Genomic DNA, 19,910 nt, shown 5'->3' with positions numbered 1-19,910 from the left:
GCAATGCCGCGGGAGCCTGGGAAGCTCCCCGTGGCAGGAGAGGCAGGACAGAGTGAGACCAGAGCTGGAGCATGCGGCTGGTTTGGCTGTCGTTGATGTTCCGACTGAATGACATCAGGGAGCAGTGGACAGCCACAGCAGTGCCTACAGGTACTTTAAAGGGAATTGAAAAATAAAATAAATGTTTTATTTTTTATTTTAAAACTGGTGTGATTTTGGTGGCAAGTCTGGATAGAGGCTGCCACATTTATTTGGAACCCCAGAAAGCACCTCTTGCATCCATCGGTCTCAGATGGCTTCGACCCTTGTGCCTCACCTTTTTCTCTGCTCTCCCCGCTAGCCTTGGGAAGATGGCTACCGCCACATCTGCAAGCCGCTCTCTCCGGTGTCCCCGGAACGGTCAAGACAATTGTACCTCTATCTGCTCCAACACGCTTCTCAGGGGAAGTGTGGAAATGTAGAGGATTTATCAAACAATGTTGCATGCACTTTTCCCTGCAACCTAATCATTTTCCTACAGCACATGCCAAGATCACCTACATCTTGTCTTATCTGGATGGAAGAGCATTGGCTTGGGCCTTTTCACTGTGGGAGCGCGATGATCCTATTCTACATGACCTTGCCGGCTTCCTTGATCTGTTCAGGTCATTTTTTGATGACCCTGCCCAGCATACAAATGCAGGATCTTCGTTGGTTCACCTGAAGCAAGGTAGTAAACCTTTATCAGACTTCGCCATAGAATTCAAGACACTGGCATCTGAATTACATTGGGACCCTAAATGCCTGAGGATCCTCTTCTTTGAGGGATTGAACTCTCGTTTGAAAGACGAGCTGGCAGCTCGTGAGATGCCTGAGACCTTGACGGAACTGGTGAAGTTGGCAACAAGGATTGATTGCCGACTTCGTGACAAGGTTCAAGAGACCAAGACTCCCAGAAGACCCCTTTCGGATGAAACTCGAGTTAAGACTACACGCAGGCCTGTTCCCTAGGGTCCAGTTGCTGGTGAAGATGAACCTATGCAATTAGGCCGCAGTCACCTGATTTCAAAAGAGAGAAGAACGAGGAAAAGGTTGAGCCTCTGTAAGTATTGTGGACAAGCTGGCCATGCCGTACAAGTATGCCCTATATGTCTGGAAAACTGGAAGAGCTAAGTCCTGCGGGAGGACTCTTCTTAGGTCTAACTGCACCCTCTCCTTCACTCTCTCTTCCTGTATCCTTGATCTGCGGACCCTTAGAATACCAGACTCTTTCCCTAGTGGACTCAGGGGCAGGAGGCAATTTTATTTTGAAACGATTAGTGGAGCACTTATGGATCCCCACCACCTCCATGACGACTCCACTACTCCTGTCTTCAATTCATGGGGAGCCCTTACCAGGAGAAGTAACTCAGCTCACTGAACCCATGAGTTTACGGATCGGTGCTCTCCATTCAGAGACCATCTCTTTCTTTGTCCTAGAGAAGGCCATGCACCCTATAGTATTGGGGTTACCGTGGCTGCAGCAGCATATACCTCAATTCAATTGGGCCACTCTGGAACTTTCATGTTGGGGTCCAGATTGCCATGGTAAATGTCTGATTGAGATCGCTCCTATACCCTGCATGCCAACTATTCCATTGATGCCTGGGTTGCCGCCTCAGTATATTTTGAAAATGAATAAACATATATAAGAAAAAAAGGGGTATGGTTTGAGCATGGTCTGGCTGGGGCGTAGGCATTATGGGGTAGGTCCAAGAGATGTGTCAGCATGTGCCAAAGTCCAGTGCCACCTAACTTTACTTCTGTTATGGAGAATGTTTAAATTAAAAAAAAAAACAAAACAAAACAGGAATCCTAGCTCTAGACTGGGTAAACTGGAGGGCAAACTGGTGAAACTAGTCATGGTGTGGATGTGTGCCGGTTATAAAATGCCCTGACTTATGTAGTAGAAACCTGATTTCCGCAGCTACATGTTCACACTTAAAATTACATGCACATATGCATGCGGCTAGGCTTTTTATAACATGCGCACACATGTGTGCTCAAGTTATAAAATGTCTGTGTCCCTGGGCTTGTGCCAACATATGTGTGCGTATGCGTATGTGCATCCACAAACTGGTTTGAAAGCTATCTTCCCTCTGTTTTACTATGACAGTAACTTTCAAACCGGCGCACAGGATCACTCATGCATCAGCCCACGCTCAGGGGTGCAGTTATCTTAGAACTTGTGCGTGTATATGCATACATTATAAAATAGCCTGGCCACGCACACCTGTGTGACAAATTTTAAGTTGGCGCACACATGGGCATATAAATCCCACTTGTACTGCATAAATCAAGTAATTAAAAAATAAAAAGTGTGTGTTATGTTATTGCATGCAAGGTTAACCAGCCCACTGAAAAAAATTTGCATACACATTTTGCGATGCGTTGTTTATCATGGGGGTTAGGAGCATAACGTTCAAACGCATTTTGATAAATGATCGCCCTAAGCTAAGTTATTTATTATACCATTTGATTTATGGTAAATTCATAATATAATTTAATAGGTCCAACAAACTTGAATAATATTTTCAGCAATACATTACATCACATTGGGATTTTGTATATAATTGATTTTAACTTTTCCATCTAACAACTATAGAGGGCTTGTGCATTAAATAGCTATGTTAAAGATATAGCATTCAGAGACGCTAATCATGACTGAGCATTCAGTCACATTAACTCCTCCCACAAGGAACAGAACAGTGTTCTACAGTTGGCTTGGGAAAACAGCTCATTTGCTTGTGAGTTGCTCCTTGACAACCCTTGTTAATTAGAACTGCCCATGCTGATGTCACAAAGAAAATGCTGCCCTAAGAAGGAAAAAAACCCTCTTATGTTGGCAGCCATTATTGCTTCTTTATGGCAGAAAGCTACTCTCAATAATTAAAAAAAGAAAAGTAATGGACATTGTAAATAATAATAGTATTATGCTAGCCTGCACTACCACCATGAGGTTTATTTGATTAATTGCAAACAGATTTTTAATACGTGTCTTAAAACCAAAAATTAATACTTAATTTAGTAAGCGGGTTGACATCACTGCCGCTGCTGTTGCGCTGGAGGTGGAACCTTGGCCTGGTGCAGGATTGGTACGGCCCTCCGGTCGAACCCGGAGAGAGCCTGTCACCAGGAGGTGGAGCACAGGAGGAGACAGAGGCTAGCTGGAGCTTCGCTAATAGCAACTCAGGATTCCCTCAGGTTGAGCCCTTGGTTACCCGGGCCGTCTGGTCTTAGGTGGGCCTCGCAGGGTCTCCTAAAGAGGAAGTGCAGGGGCGTGCCCACCATGAACAAGGGTGCATGGTCAATGTCCAGGCGAGAATGTTCAGAGGTTACAGGAGGCCAAAATAGAGTATCTGAGTGGATAGCGAGGATCAAGGCCAGGGTATCAGTCCAGAATGGTCAGCTGAAGCAGGGGTCAATACTTTTAGTCTATCTAGAAGTAGTCAGGTCAGGCAGAGGTCAAGTTCCAAGCAGTGGTCAGACATGGTCAGTGAACAGGCAGAGGTCAGTACCGTGAGATCAGTCCAAAGGGTATTACCAGGAATGGAGAGACGAAGGAGCAGGAGAAGCAGGAACAGGAGACACTGGAACAGGAAGAAGCAGGAACAGGAGACACTGGAACAGGAGACACAAGAACAGGAGATGCTGGAACAGGAGATGCTGGAACAGGAGACACTGGAACAAGAGACACTGGAACAGGCAAATTAGAGACACCGGAGTGTACGACCTGATTGCCAAGGCAGGGATCATTGGTTTGAGCCTTGCCTTAAATATGGAGGTCTTGTGATGTCATCAGTATGTGCCTCTCGGGGTTTTCCCGTGCTTGGGTCTTTAAAGGTGTGCAGGCTGTTCACGCGCGTGCCTAGGGGTGGGATCGAGGATGCTGAAGACGCGGAGCCCTGAAGGGAGCTCCACTGTGAGACCTGCATGGAAGACGGAGAGTGGGGGAGTTGAGGACACTGCAAACTGGCTGCAGCTGCGGAGGGAGAGAGCCCTGAGCTTGTAGATGGGAGAGTGAGGTGAGCAGGGCCAGCCGTGGAGCAGATGTGGCCAGGACGCTCAACAGTTGCCGTGGTAGTAGGACTCGAATGTTATTTTTAATGACCTAAAGCCTAAGGTCATAATACAGTGAGTGAACAAATGACTGCTGCAATGAAATGCAGATTACAGAAGCTACATGGATAATTTAAAAGCTATTTTAAATTACTTTATTTTTAATTGAAACAATAACTGAAACTGAATTACTCTAACCAAATATATTACCAAGAACTTTATTTTACTATATATCAACTGAAACTACAAACCTAAACACAATTTTAATTTTTGGGTGCTCTATGAGAACTCTAGGACCAAATATGAATCAGTGCAGATGTTGATTTAAGGACTGAATGATCTCTATTATGAAATTAACTGAAGTCATGTTTAAGCATTTCAATAGGTCAGTACCCCACTATTAATATTTGAGCCCGATGAGGTCCTGTCCACAAGCTCTTTACCACATTTCCAGCCATACAGAACAACTCCCACATCAGCATCATGCAAGTCAATGCCAGGAGTACAAGTAGATGACAACACAGACCAGGCCAAGACACAGACATTGAATTAAAGTAGATGACAACAACAGACTTGGAATGAAAGCAGATGATGGAGACCAGGAGTAAAAGACAAGCACAGACCAGGCCAAGAAAATGACGAATACCAGAGGTAAGGAGTGTGGGTATAATAATCCCTCCTCCTTTGCCTGTTGCCTTATAGAATATTTAATTTACATCAGGGCATTTCTATTGTGCTATTGGCCTACCCTCACCATTAAACAATTTTATTGCTTTAAATAAACTGAGCCAGTTCTTTTATCCTAACCCACATCTTTGGGAATATATTCAGACTGAGCAAAAAACTTTAAAGTAATGGTATCTCCCTCCTTCATTCAATGAATAAGATCATCTTCTATATTATCATCACTACCCAGTGTTGATATTTCTTGCTGCAACCCTGTAACTGTATTACCAGCCAATGTGTGCAAAAATGCCCTGCTGAACTTAGATGCAATAAACTGTTAACATATACTTCAACAATATCAAGTGTAGGGATGTGCATTCGTCTAGGACGAATTAGGCAATTTCAACAAAATTGCCTAATTCGTCCTGGTTTGGGGAGCCTGAAACCCGAACTAATTTTTCTCGAAATTTCAGGAAAAATTTGTTTTCAGGTTAGTGCACACTAAAGGGGTTCGGACATCTCTAATCAAGCATATACAAAAGACTTGAAATTGCTCAGACTTTTTAATAATGATATTATGCCAACATATATATTATCTATAAATTCTTGTCTATCTAATGTTGTTTTCCATATTTACAGTTCACTGTGGAATAGATTTCATTGGTGGAGAAAATAGATGGGTTAATACATATATACAGCACAAGTATTTTTAATCTGGAACCTTCCTATTTCTCAGCACATGATTGATCTCACTGTCCATCTTAAAGAATACCCTTCTTATTCTTATCTTACAAGTTTATGCTATCAGCCCCTTAGTTATTTCATTAGTTAGAATTCTTAGAGATAGATTTTAAAAGCCCAGCATGCCTATAAATGGGATGCATGCACAAGTCAAGTTTGCGCACGCCGACAACTTTTAAAAGCCACCCAGATGTACGCATATCTCCCTCAGCATACATATCTCACTTGATTTCAAAAAATGGTGTGGTGTGGGCATGGGCATTTCAGGGTGTGGGCACTTTGGAGCCTAGCCAAGAAATGTGCATGTAAATACGTGCCTGGGCACATAAGTTTACTTCTGCTATGGAGGAGGTGTAACTTTAAAAAAAAAAAAACCAGCCATAAGTCCAATCTATCCAGTCATCTATATGCTTCTGCTTCATAGCTAGTTAACTTTCTAACCCAGTCTCTGGATATTTTTTTTTTTTTATGAATGGGATCTGTGCTTACCCCACTTCAGAGGACACTGCCAGGCCTGGTTACTTTTCCAGTGCAAGTCTGAAACAGCAAACCATCCATCAAACGTCTTTCCCCATCCTTTCACCTCTTTGTAAATGCCATACCTGGGCAATGTTCATGTTGGTAAGTATTGCTGGCTATTTAGATTATTACAGAGCCATGTGGTTACAAATGGAAAATGTGAATGTTGGAGGGAACTAAGCAGGGGTCTTGTATGCCTTTCTACTCAAGATGGTAGCGTACAAAGAAGGAAAAAAAAATGACTCTCCTGGATAAGGAGAAATCTTACAAGCAGTTACACTGTGGTTGGCAGCTGGGATGTATCCTTAGTAGCATGGACAGAATAACTAGGCAGACTGAATTGTCCAGATTGTCTTTTCCTGCCATTATTTAATATGTTACAAAAATATTTTTTTCTCATTCACACCCCTAATGGGGATAAAACTAGGACTATCTTGGGTGACACAGGGTCATCTGATAATGCTACACATAATGCCTCTCCAGAATTCTGCAAGCACTTGGAGCAAACAGAGTAGCAAATGTAGTCTCCTGAGTTCTCCTGCCTGTGGTGTCTCAGTGGACATCTTTTCTTATAAAGCCACCTCCTCTCACTAGTGATTTTCAGAGACTTGAGGATACGCAGCGCTCCTCCCTCCTCTTATTCTTGATGAGGATGAAGGGGGTGTATAGCTTTAAGCAGATCTAGGGGGTTCAGAAAAGCCTCTTTGTTCTTACACAGCCAGGGATTGTGCAACAAGGGGCAGCGTGGCAGGCAGTCCGCGGCAAGTGATCTCATCCGTCTTCATCATGGCTTCCATTATTACAAGGCGATAGCATTTTCCACAGAAGAAGCAATGGAAGGATAAAGGGTCATAATAGCAAACTGCTGGGAGGGAGGCTGAGAGGGAAGCTGAGAAAATGCTTCTTTACTGAGAAGGTAGGTGGATGCTCGGAATCACCCACCAGCAGCCAAAGCAGTGATAGAATTCAGCCATGCTTGGAGTAGACACAGGGAGTGAGGGTAAGGGAGAGGAAGGGAGAAGACTGAAGAAAATAAATAGGGTAGATAGGGGCAAATGAGCACACTGGTTTCCCCTTCACAGCATATCTTTCTACACTGAAAAATTACAGGGTCATTTATGATTTTGCACCACTAGCTAGCTAGAGAGTGCATTGAACAAATCAACTCCTCTTGTACCTTTCATCAATTCAAACAACAGAAAATGTTCAGTGATGTAAACTTTACTGTTCGTACCTCCTGCTGTGTATGTAAAACTGCCCCCCCCAAACCTATCCCACCCCCCAAACTTCATCCCGAGTTAAAAGTGCCCCCTCTTACAGTGGTATAAATAGTAAAGTTACATATTTCTCTTGATCTCTTTCGCCCGAACGGCATGTGTGATAAAAGCCTTTTCACTGTAAGTTGACTTAATCAACATGCAAAGCAAAAATTGGCGCTGGCGAGATAAATTTATCGCAGCTTACCGCGATGTGGGAGAAGGGAAATTAGCCTAACCATGCCCCTTTTTATCGCAAGCTCTATTTCTGCTATAAATATAGCATTTTGATATATCTAGGAGTTAGTTGTCTATTTGCACATAAGTGCTGTTACGTTCCCATCTCCAGCATGCTCTGTTACTTCACAGTCCTAAGTATGGGATATAAATTAACTGACTGGATTAGAAACTCCTTGAATGAGAGGCAAAAACGCAATGTGGTAAACAGAGTTCTCTCTGAGGAAAGGGTGCTTACCAGTAATGCGGGACGGGGCTCGGTCCTTAGTTTCTGTTCAACAATTTGTAAGCAATTTTGCAGAAGGCTATCGGGAAAGGTTTGACTTTTTGCAGATGATACCAAAAGCTGCAACAGGGTACACCCCCTAGAAGGTATGGAAAATATGAGGAGGGATCTAATGAAGCTTGAGGAATGATTTAAAGACTAGTGAGATTGAATGCTAAAAAATGCAGGGTCATGCAATTGGGTTGCAAAAACCCAAGGGATTAGTTCAGTATGGGGTGATGATATCTGATGATCTTAAGATAGATAAGGTGACAGCAAAAGTCAGAGGATTCTTGGGTGAATAGGGAGAGAAATATTCAGCAGGAAAAGTACTTAGTGATACCTCATTTGGAGTACGTTCTGGAGACCACACCGTCAAAAATATAAAAACAATTATGGAGTCAGCACAGGAGGCAGCTACTAAAATGGTCAATGGTCTTCATAATAAAGCATATGGGAACAAACTCAAAGATCTAAACAGACATATCCTGAAAGAAAGGAGGGAAAGGGTAGATATGATGGAGACATTTAAATACCTCCAGGGAATGAATGCATACATAGTGGGTGGGCCTCTTTCAAGAGAAAGGAGGCTCTGGACAAAGGTTCATAGGATGAGGCTGAAAGTGGATAAACTCAAAAGTAAGAAAATATTTCTTTACAGTGAGGGTGATGAATGCATGGAACAGAATCCCTGTGAAGGCAGTGGAGACAAGGACAGTATCAACATTCAAGAAAGCATGGGACAAGCCCAGAGGATCTCTGCGAGAGTGGAAGGGACTATAAAGCAGAGTAGAAGATATTGATAGGCATAAGCAGCCTGGATGAGCTGTATGATCTTAATTACTGTCATATTCTATTTTTCTATGTCTTGTGACTAAGGCTATTTCAGGATTAGTATTGGACTGACTCCAGTTAATTTTGACAAACAGAGACTAATATGTCCAAATGGGGATCTTCTGTTCAAGCAGATATTCATTAATCTGTAGAGTACTACAAAGTTCACTAATACCCCTGTTCCTCCTTGCCCTATATTTAGAGCTGCTGGTAAGAATCATAGCAGCAACTGGGGTCTGTTATAAGAATTTTGTAGGTGATATTCAACTGCACACCCTGTTGGGCCCAAATCATCAGGTAGCCCTGGATATCCTCAATCTGTGCTTACAACAGGTCTCAGACAGGTTAGATGGCCACAGGCTAAGACTGATTCCTGGGAAATCCTGGGAAATCGGAGGCTCTTTTGGATTTGGACAGGAGAGGGCTCTGGTGTGTGTGATTTATTATTCCTGTCAATGACACCATCATAGAGGTGAAGGATAGGGTGCAAAATCTTGGGGTCATCCATTATGCTGGCCTTTCCCTTGACCCTGAAGTTTCAGCTATTGTGAAAGCATGCTATTAGCAATTGTGCTTACTTTGCCATTTCACCCCTTTCATTTATGCTACTATCAACTGCATGCAAGACTATTTCAATACCCTTTATTTAGTGCTTCCACAGAACAGCATATAGCAGCTACAGCAAATTCAAAATATGGCTGATAGGTAACTAGTGGGAAGTAATTTGCATCGTCATAGTTCTAGTCAGCCTTCATTGTCTGTCTGTCAGCACTAGAGTTTATTGCTTATGACATTTAAGACCTTACAGGGAATAAGTCCTGACTATTTAATAAATTACATAGTTATGTGCCCAGTAGGATGTTTCATTCTCAGTCAGATAATCAATTGATTATTCCCTCCAGTATTGAAGCGAAATTGAAAACAGGTACTCCATTGCTATGGAATAAACTACTACAGTGCCTTAATTATGCAGAGGAGCTGTTGACATTCAAACATCACTGCAAAATATGGTTGTTTTTTGTAGCTTCGGGAGGAATAATGACAGAGAAGTGTTTATACAAATTGGGGTGAAAAACTGATATATTAAATTGAGAAATCCTGATTAAAATCTTAGTCCTTCTATTATTCGAAAGTGTAAATAACTGGACTTGAATAGGTAAACGTAAATTGGTTATTTACTCTCTCAGACAATAAAAGGACTAGGTGGCACTCCATGAAAGCACATAGATTTAAAACAAATCAGAGAAAATTCTTTTTCACTCAATGCATAATTAAGCTCTGGAATTCATTGCCAGAGGATGTGGTTATGGCAGTTAGTGTAACTGGGTTTAAAAAAGGTTTGGATAAATTCCTAGAGGAGAAGTCCATAAACTGCTATTAATCAATAAGAAATGGTAGCTTGGGATCTTCTTAATATTTGGGTATTTGCTATGTACTTGTAAATTGCATTGGCCACTGTTGGAAACAGGATACTGGGCTTGAAGGACCCTGGGTCTGACCCAATATGCATGTCTTATGTTCTTATGTTCTTATGACTTGACACGTTTCAGGAATCAATTGCATTTTAAGTCTGAGGACTTATTTTTGGAGCCTATTTTGAGTGCTTACACAAAGAAATGGGATATAAAAATGAATGAATGAAATGAAATGAACACAGCTTCCTGATGAGAACAGTACGAGGATGTATGTGAAGAAATGCTTTGCATGATGTCTTCCTGATAACAACCAAATGAGACAGAATGAGTGGGCATGAGTGCTGAGTGGGTAGGAGTTAGAAGGCAGGCCATGTACGATAACTCCCTGATGAGAGATGGCGAGAGACCATGCAAGGAGAATCCCTGATGACAGCCAGCTAGGAAAAAGAAGAAGAGAGGCCGTGCCTAATGGCTTTGTAGGGAGATATCTCATGTTTACCACTGAATCAAATATGAATCATAATAGCCAAGTAACTGACAGGCCCCAAGCACTGTCACAGCAAAATAATTTACCCAGGTGAACTTTAAAACTGCACTCAGTGGAAAATGAAGAACTTTTGTCCTGTTACACTGAAGGATACCTTATCAGATCTGCCTGTTTGCATGTTCCTGTGTCAATAGGAACAAAGCTGCCCTTGGCGGGGGGGTGGCAGTCGTAGATGGAAGAAACGCTGACACTGGCAGAAAGCTTGGCCTGCAGACGTGGCAGTTCTCAAGTTCTCCCCTGAAGTAATGGGGAAGGGGGGAAAGACCTGCAAGGTGGCAAAAGTTCCTCCACCCACCATGAGGTTATGCATGATATTATGCATATTCATTATTTATGTATTTATTTATTTATTTGTTTATTTGTATATACTGACATTCGGTTTGACATATCACATCGGTTTACAGGGTAACAATTGGTGCTGGAAATGACATAGTTTCCTGTTGTTTTTACAGATAAACATGGAATTAACATTGGATGAACTGAACAAGTTAACAGGAGAATGAGAAAGTTAACGGGGAAACATGGAAGTAACTTAAGATGAACTAAACACATTAACAAGTTATAAGGGGTAGGTGGGTGCTTAGCTGAGGTTAACAAGGTGAAAGGCCGTTTATCATTTCAAGAATTGACATGGAGTTTTGTCATAACAGGAATTATCATACATTTTCAGAGGAGATGGTCATCGATTTTTGTGGGTAGGCAATAAGTTCTTTCTCACTGAGTTTGTGATTGTTGGGTGATTTTGGTCGGTGTCATGTTATTGCTGTGAAGGCTTTTTGAAAGAGCCAAGTTTTTAGGTTTTTCTTGAATGTTTGGGTCATTGGTTCTGTTCTTAGTTCTGTTGGAAGCTTGTTCCATAGGGCAAGTCCTGCTAGTAATAGTGCATGTTCCTTAGTTGACTTCCAGTGTGTCACCTTCGGAGAGGGGATTGGAAGAAGTCCAGTGCTTGTGGAGTGAAGGTTCCTTTGTGGGATGTGAAAGTGTATGGAAACATTCAGCCAGTCAGACTTGTCATTGTGAAGAATTTTGTGTATGAGGGTTAGGGCTTTGTACTGGATTCTATATGGAAAGGGCAGCCAGTGTAGCTGATCTTTTGCTGTTTGTAAGAGCTCTAGTGGCAGCATTTTGTAGTAGCTGGATTGGTCTTAGGGTGGCTGTAGGGAGTCCCAGTAGAAGACTCTACTGGAAAGTATGACTGAGGAGCCAAGAGAAGAAAAGGAGAGAGGAGATGCTGAAGCCATGGACCCCCAGAGAGAGCAGAGAGGCTGAAGCAAAGGACCCCCTGAAGGAGGAAAAGGGGAGCACAAACCAAACACACAAACCTTGAATGCAAACCCTGGGAGAAAACCTGGATAGTGGATCCTGAGATTGACACTGAAACCTGTGCCGAAGCATCCCTGAACGCAAAATGGGGGTCAGACGCAGACCAACACTCCTTGCTATCGAGAAGGGAGAAGACTAAGTGTGGTAGGGATGTGCAGAGGGACACCATACGTTGCATTAGGGATTCGTATTCGTCGAGGGGCAGATACGTTGCATTAGGCAAGGGAGGCCCCCGATACGTTAATGCATTAATTCTTATTCATTTCCCAGCTAAAATTGAATTAACTACAACCCCCCACCCTCCTGACGCCCCCAAGACTTATCAAACCTCCCTGGTGGTCCAGCGGGGGTCCGGGAGCGATTTCCTGCATGTGGGCCGTCGGCTGCCAGTAATCAAAATGGCGCCGATAGCCTTTGCCCTCACTATATCACAGGGGCTACCAGTGCCATTGGTCAGCCCCTGTCACATGGTAGGAGCACAAGATGGCGCCGGCCATCCATTGCTCACCCACATTCTCCAGCTCTCCAGTAGGAGCCTGCTTCAGAAGTGAACAGAGGTATCGCCTGCAATCTGACCAGGGGTAAGTAAGTTAGCTGTAAGTATGAATATAATAATCAGGCTAAGTTTTATGGCATGTGTGAAATCACCCATGATACAAAACTTTCTTTAGGGAAAACTAGTGCTTAGTATCCAGAATATTAGAGACAGGAATTGTTGTTATTTTCTAAATGCTATAACCTGCCAAATCTGATAAATAGAAGTCTATTTCTGAGGAGAATAAACATTGTCTTTTTCCTGACTCAGGATCGCAAGTAAGGTGGGAGGGCAGCTGGCAGTTTCCTGTAGCAGACAGATCCCTGCACCCCTAAACCTGCTTACAATTTCTTCAAGAAAATAAAAAGAAAGGATTTAGGAGATAGGCTGTGCATGATGGTATTTTTGTGAGAGCCAGAAATGAAAGAATAAGAAGAGAATAAAGAATAACTTAATAACTGTACCTCTCTGACAGGTTGCAAGAATATAATGGATACAAGAAACCATTCTGGTGTAACTGAATTCCTTATCCTGGGACTCTCTAGAGTCCAGGAGCCCCAGATCTTCCTCTTCCTCATATTCCTCATTGTCTACCTCATCACTCTCACGGGAAACCTGCTCATCTTCACCCTCATCAACAGTGACTCTCGCCTCCACAGTCCCATGTACTTCTTCCTGGCCAACCTCTCCATTGTAGACCTGGCCTGTGTTTCTGTCACTGTCCCTAAACTGCTGGACAATTTTCTGTCTTACAAGAAGTCCATTTCCTTCCTTGGCTGCATCACACAGATGTACTGCTTCCAGTTCTTCATTGTAGTGGAGTGTTATCTCTTAGCTGCTATGGCCTATGATCGCTATGTTGCCATCTGTTACCCATTAAATTATACACTGATTATGAACCGGAAAGTTCGTGTTCAGCTCATTGCTGGCTGTTGGCTCGTGGGCTTCATAAATTCAGTGACAGAGGCTGTCTGTGTCTCCACCTTGGACTTCTGTGGTCCCAACATTGTTGATCACTTTTTCTGTGACATTCCTCCACTCTACAAGCTCTCCTGCTCCAGTGTTTCTGCTCAAGAGATTGTCTTCCTAGTAGTCGTGTTCTTCTGTGGCATCCTCCCCTTCCTGCTGGTAGTGATATCCTATGTCTGCATTGTCTCTGCCGTCTTGAAGATCCGCACATCAGAGGGACGGCGTAGGACATTCTCCACCTGTGCTTCACACCTGATAGTGGTGACATTATATTATGTCAGTGGGACATATTGCTATATGCACCCCTATTCTATGTATGCACTGAGTGAGGAGGTGAAGGTGATAGCGGTGATATATAGTGTTATAAACCCAATGTTAAACCCTATCATCTACAGCCTGAGGAACAAGGAGGTCAAAGGGGCATTGAAGACACTGTTTCTAAGGAAGAGAGTCACCTAAATCAGGGCTTAAAAAATCTTAGGCGCCAGTTTGCCATTACACCTAGTATTTTATGCCCTACTTCAGCTGTTGCTGTCACTGCCAGAATAGCTGTTTCCTTCCAGTCGAGCACCATGCAGCTCTTAGTGAGTTTGAGTTCCATGGCTCCTGAACTCCCATGCTAGTTTCACAGTCTTATGAATTTGAATCTACAAAACCAGCACAAGATGCAACACACAGCTCAAACTGACTGAGAGACGCAAGGTGCCAGTCCATAAGAGAACAGCTGTTCTGCCTGCAGCAGTGATAGTGATAGCCAGCAAGGTGAGAGGAGGAGAGCTGGCTGCAGTCTGTGTATCGCAGCTGCATGCTAAATGAGTAGGAGAAGGATGTGGCTGGCTGGGTCATGACTGGAATTGGCAAGCTGGGCAGTTGGTTGGCTAGGTAGGGAATGGCTGGCTGGCCAGATGTGAATAAGGGTAGAGGGTGGAGGTTTCTTTTAGCTGAGGGTGACTGACAGGCTGGCTGGCTGGCTACCGGAGTGGGGGATGATGGGAATCTGGGGGATTGAGATTCCTGGGAATAATGGGATTGAGAAAAGAATAGTGGGAGAGATGGGAGAGGGGTTTCATATATAGAAAGAGATACTGATGAATACAAGTGTGGGAGGTTGCGAAAGAAAGAGACTGGTTGAGACAATGGTTTAGAATTGAGAGAGGGGGAGATTGGTGTGAATGGGGGTTGGAGAGAGTGGGGGACTGGTGAAGAAGATGTAGGAAGTTAAAAAAGAAAGAGAGAGAGAGAAAGTGAAAGAGACTGCTGGGGACAAGATGGTGGGATGAGAGAGAGAGACTGGAGACAAAGTGGGGAGATTGAGAGAGAAAAGGATACTGCTGGGGACAAGCTGTGGGACTGAGAGAGATTGCTGGCAATGAGGGAAGCTGAGACAGAGAGATTGTTGAAACAGTGTGGGGGGATTAGAGAACGAAAGAGAGACTGGAGTCAGGGTTGGGGGATGAAAGAAAGATGGAGACTGGTGGAAACAGTGTGTGTGTATGTGTTTGCAGTTGGGGGGGGGGGGGTGTTTAAAAGAGAGAGAGACTGGTGGGAATCTGGGCCACAGTGATATGTGAAGAAAAAAGGCAATCACTCTGGAGTAAATCAGGGATCACTGGCATGATGCTGACAGCACTCTTGCAGGGGAGCAGGAAAAACCACTTGAGACATAAGCTAGTTGACATTGGACTATAAAACATTAAGGACCTCATTTACTACGTTTTTTTCCCATAGACCTCAGAATAGTAAAACAGGAAATTGTTCCCTAAAGAAGGTGCAGAAGATGTCAAAGGAGGAACCCAATGTCAGAGGGGGTTCCCCTTGCCTTGGCCCCAGCCCCAGCTTTTCAACTTTGCTGGGGAAGACAGGGACATTGAGAGTTGCTCTGATCTTCTGGCTCCTTTTTGGGCTGGATCCTAGACCTAAAAAACAGACCTCCCCTGGGTTATGTAGAAATCCTATTGCTTTATTTTCTTTTCATCAATAAGCAAATTTTTTCAACTATAGTGGGAGATGAAGGAAGTCACCTTAAATGAAGAATACCTAGAGTTTAAAACTATCACCATTTTTTGAGAGCACATGGAAAAATAACCCATGCTATAGTTACACAATGTCAGGTTCCATATGAGGAGCTACCACCCAAGAAAGAGATCTAGGCGTCATAGTGGATAACACATTGAAATCGTCGGTTCAGTGTGCTGCGGCAGTCAAAAAAGCAAACAGAACGTTGGGAATTATTAGAAAGGGAATGGTTAATAGAACGGAAAATGTCATAATGCCTCTGTATCGCTCCATTGTGAGACCGCACCTTGAATTCTGTGTACAATTCTGGTCACTGCATTAGGGATGTGAATCGTTTTTCGACGATTAAAATTATCGTCCGATAATTTTAATATCGTCTTAAACCGTTATGGAACACAATACAATAGAGATTCTAATGATTTATCGTTATAAATCGTTAGAATCGTGAGCCGGCACACTAAAACCCCCTAAAACCCACCCCCGACCCTTTAAATTAAATCCCCCACCCTCCCGAACCCCCCCCCCCCAATGACTTAAATAACCTGGGTGTCCAGCGGCGGTCCGGAACGGCAGCGGTCCGGAACGGGCTCCTGCTATTGAATCTTGTTGTCTTCAGCCGGCGCCATTTTCCAAAATGGCGCCGAAAAATGGCGGCGGCCATAGACCAACACAATTCCACGGCAGGAGGTCCTTCCGGACCCCCGCTGGACTTTTGGCAAGTCTTGTGGGGGTCAGGAGGCCCCCCCCAAGCTGGCCAAAAGTTCCTGGAGGTCCAGCGGGGGTCAGGGAGCGATTTCCCGCCGTGAATCGTTTTCCGTACGGAAAATGGCGCCGGCAGGAGATCGACTGCAGGAGGTCGTTCAGCGAGGGGCGCCTCGCTGAACGACCTCCTGCAGTCGATCTCCTGCCGGCGCCATTTTCCGTACGGAAAACGATTCGCGGCGGGAAATCGCTCCCTGACCCCCGCTGGACCTCCAGGAACTTTTGGCCAGCTTGGGGGGGGCCTCCTGACCCCCACAAGACTTGCCAAAAGTCCAGCGGGGGTCCGGAAGGACCTCCTGCCGTGGAATCGTGTTGGTCTATGGCCGCCGCCATTTTTCGGCGCCATTTTGGAAAATGGCGCCGGCTGAAGACAACAAGATTCAATAGCAGGAGACCGTTCCGGCCCGCTGCCGTTCCGGACCGCCGCTGGACACCCAGGTTATTTAAGTCATTGGGGGGGGGTTCGGGAGGGTGGGGGATTTAATTTAAAGGGTCGGGGGTGGGTTTTAGGGGGTTTTAGTGTGCCGGCTCACGATTTTACGATTTTTCACGATATTTTACCCCCCCAAACGGCAACAATACGATTCCCTCCCCCTCCCAGCCGAAATCGATCGTTAAGACGATCGAGGACACGATTCACATCTCTACACTGCATCTCAAAAAGATATAATTGTGATGGAGAAGGTACAGAGAAGGGTGATCAAAATGATAAAGGGAATGGAACAGCTCCCCTATGTGGAAAGAATAAAGAGGTTAGGACTTTTCAGCTGGGAGAAGAGATGGCTGAGGGGGGATATGATAGAGGTGTTTAAAATCATGAGAGGTATAGAACGGGTTAATGTGAATTAGTTATTTACTCTTTTGGATAATTGAAAGACTAGGGGGCACTCCATGAAGTTAGCATGGGGCATATTTAAAACTAATCGGAGAAAGTTCTTTTTCACTCAACACTCAATTAAACTCTGGAATTTGTTGCCAGAGGATGTGGTTAGTGCAGTTAGTGTAGCTGTGTTTAAAAAAGGATTGGATAAGTTCTTGGAGGAGAAGTCCATTACCTGCTATTAATTAAGTTGACTTAGAAAATAGCCATTGCTATTACTAGCAACAGTAGCATGGAATAGACTTAGTTTTTGGTACTTGCCAGGTTCTTATGGCCTGGATTGGCCACTGTTTGAAACAGGATGCAGGGCTTGATGAACCCTTGGTCTGACCCAGTATGGCATGTTCTTATGTTCTTATGGATTCATTCCTGTTTTTATCCTATTGCAGGCATGGATTTATAGTTCTACAGTTTTTTAGGGAAATCATAACTATAGGTATATTCATATGGTAGGGTTAAATCAGAACTGGATCTATCTGTCCTGAAAAAGTGGACACATTTAATAAGCCAACACAGGTCTACCTCACCTATAGGGAATACGGTTACCAGCTCTTTCCATATCATCTGGACAAAGCTTAGACTTACTTTATCTATGGACTTGTACTCCCCGTCTTTTGTATGGAAATTTTATCTACAAGCCCAGAGATGCAATGGAACAAATTTTGCCTGTTCAGACAATATGAAACCAGCCGGTGACACCACTCACGACTTCAATCTGGTTGGATGATCTCTAAAACTTTTGTTTCATTGTCCAGCAAAGAATCTGAAAACAGTTTCAAATCATTTTAAATGTCTTTTTAGTAGCCATTTCACCCAAGTCAGCTATGAAAAGCTGATCCAGTCCTTGTTTTATTTTTTTTACCCCTGTTGAAACTTCCACTTTCTTTAGAAAAGCAGAAATTACAATTATCTTGATGCAATGAGGGTGATAGCAAGGCTGACCTAGCCTGTCTCTATAAACAGCGTGCTTATTTAAAATAATCATACTGGTGTTCTATGACCTACTTGTTGTTCCTTTAAATTTGATTCCCCCATGGTGTTATCAGTTGTTATTTTTTGCTCCAGGACAAGTGCCATCAGAGAGAAGATGGAAGCCGGCCAACTGGCTCAGTGGCGGTGTTGTACACTGCCATATGGCTCAATTCCTGATCTTGGCTTCTGCTCCTTGTGCTAGCCTGGATTGGGGATGTTGTGCATTTGCAGCTCAGAACAAAGAAGCTTTTGTCATTGCAACACCTAGTTACCAGATGCAGGTATACAATGTTCCAGCAGAAGCCATAGTCTGTGAACTCTAGCCAAGAACTATCACTGGGCTAGATGGAAAGAGGATGCTTATTTTAGGGTTGTAAATGGATGATCGCTTGTAATTAAGCATAAGAACCTAAGCTATGCCATGCTGGGTCAAATCAAGGTCCATCAAGTTCAGCATCTTGTCTCCAATAGTGGCCATTTGCGATCCAGGTACTTAGGAGATCTATTTCTTGTTGCTCGCTTTCGGCGGTAAGCGATGGCTTTCTCAAGTCTACCTGGCTAAAAATTGTTTATGAACTTATCTCTCAGGAAAAGGGGGAGGTGTGGCTCTTTATATCAGAAACAACATCCAAGCATCTGAGCTGCAAGGAAGTTGGGGCAAGGAAGAAGCAATATGGGTCGACCTAAAAAAAGATGACGGAGCATCCATTTATATTGGAGTGGTTTACAGGCCTCCAAACCAAAAGGAAGAGCTGGACAGAGATCTGGTTGAAGACATCCATAAGATAGGTAAGAAGGGAGAAGTGGTGATCGTGGGTGACTTTAATATGCCAGATGTAGACTGGAAAATCCCATCTGCAGAAACTAAAAATAGTAGAGCAATAGTGGATGCCATGCAAGTATCTTTGTTCAAACAAATGGTGTTGGAACCCACGAGAGAAGGAACTATACTCGACTTAGTGCTCACTAATGGAGATAATGTCTCCGATGTCCAGATGGGCACCCACCTCAGCACCAGTGATCATCAAACGGTATGGTTTAATATCACTAAAAGAATAGGGAAAAGAACCACAAAGACCCGAGTTTTACAGTTCAAAAACACGGACTTTGAGGAAATGGGTAAGTACCTGGAGGAAGAACTAAAAGGATGGGAGAACGAGAGAGATGTGGAGCAGCAGTGGACCAATCTAAAACGAGCAATCACCAAGGCAACTACTCTATATGTTAGAAATGTAAAGAAAAGCAAAAGAAAATTGAAACCTATCTGGTTCTCAAAGGAGGTGGCTGACAAAATTAAAGCTAAAAGAACAGCATTCAAGAAATATAAAAGATCCCAAAGGGAGGAACACAAAGAAGAATATTTGATTCAACTGAGGGAGACAAAGAAATTAATCAAGTTGGCAAAAAGTCAAGCGGAAGAGAGGATTGCCAAGGAGATAAAAAATGGTGACAAAACATTTTTCAGATACATCAGCGAAAAGAGAAAGGTCCAAAGTGGTATAGTGAAATTGAAAGGTGATAATGATCAATGTGTGGAGAGAGACGAAGAAATGGCAGAAATATTAAACGAATACTTCAGCTCTGTGTTCACTAAAGAAGACCCTGGAGAAGGACCATCTCTACACAACAAGAAACTGGAAGGAAATGGAATAGATGAAAATCCTTTTACAGTAGAAAATGTGTGGGAAGAGCTAAAGAACCTTAAAGTGGACAAAGCCATGGGGCCTGATGGGATTCATCCAAGGATATTGAGGGAGCTCAGAGATGTTCTGGTGGGTCCGCTGTGTGACCTGTTCAATAGATCCCTTGAAACGGGAGTGGTGCCGAGTGATTGGAGAAGAGCGGTGGTGGTCCCGCTTCACAAGAGTGGGAACAGGGAGGAGGCTGGCAACTACA

At 43.6% G+C, this 19,910-nt stretch overlaps 1 protein-coding gene across 1 annotated transcript in view; it reads left to right on the top strand.

The window, feature by feature from the left end:
* Positions 1-13,843, top strand: part of LOC115098592 (olfactory receptor 5V1-like) — a 29,659-nt gene extending 15,816 nt beyond the window's left edge. Inside the window, exon 2 of the mRNA XM_029615274.1 lies at positions 12,891-13,843. Coding sequence (XP_029471134.1) covers positions 12,891-13,843 — 953 coding nt within the window. The remainder of the gene's footprint in view (positions 1-12,890) is intronic.
* Positions 13,844-19,910: the final 6,067 nt, after the last annotated feature.

Source organism: Rhinatrema bivittatum, chromosome 1, assembly GCF_901001135.1.
Source record: "Rhinatrema bivittatum chromosome 1, aRhiBiv1.1, whole genome shotgun sequence".
Lineage (NCBI taxonomy): Eukaryota > Metazoa > Chordata > Amphibia > Gymnophiona > Rhinatrematidae > Rhinatrema > Rhinatrema bivittatum.
Note: the sequence above shows the minus strand (reverse complement) of the source record. Positions and strands in the feature narration are given on the sequence as shown.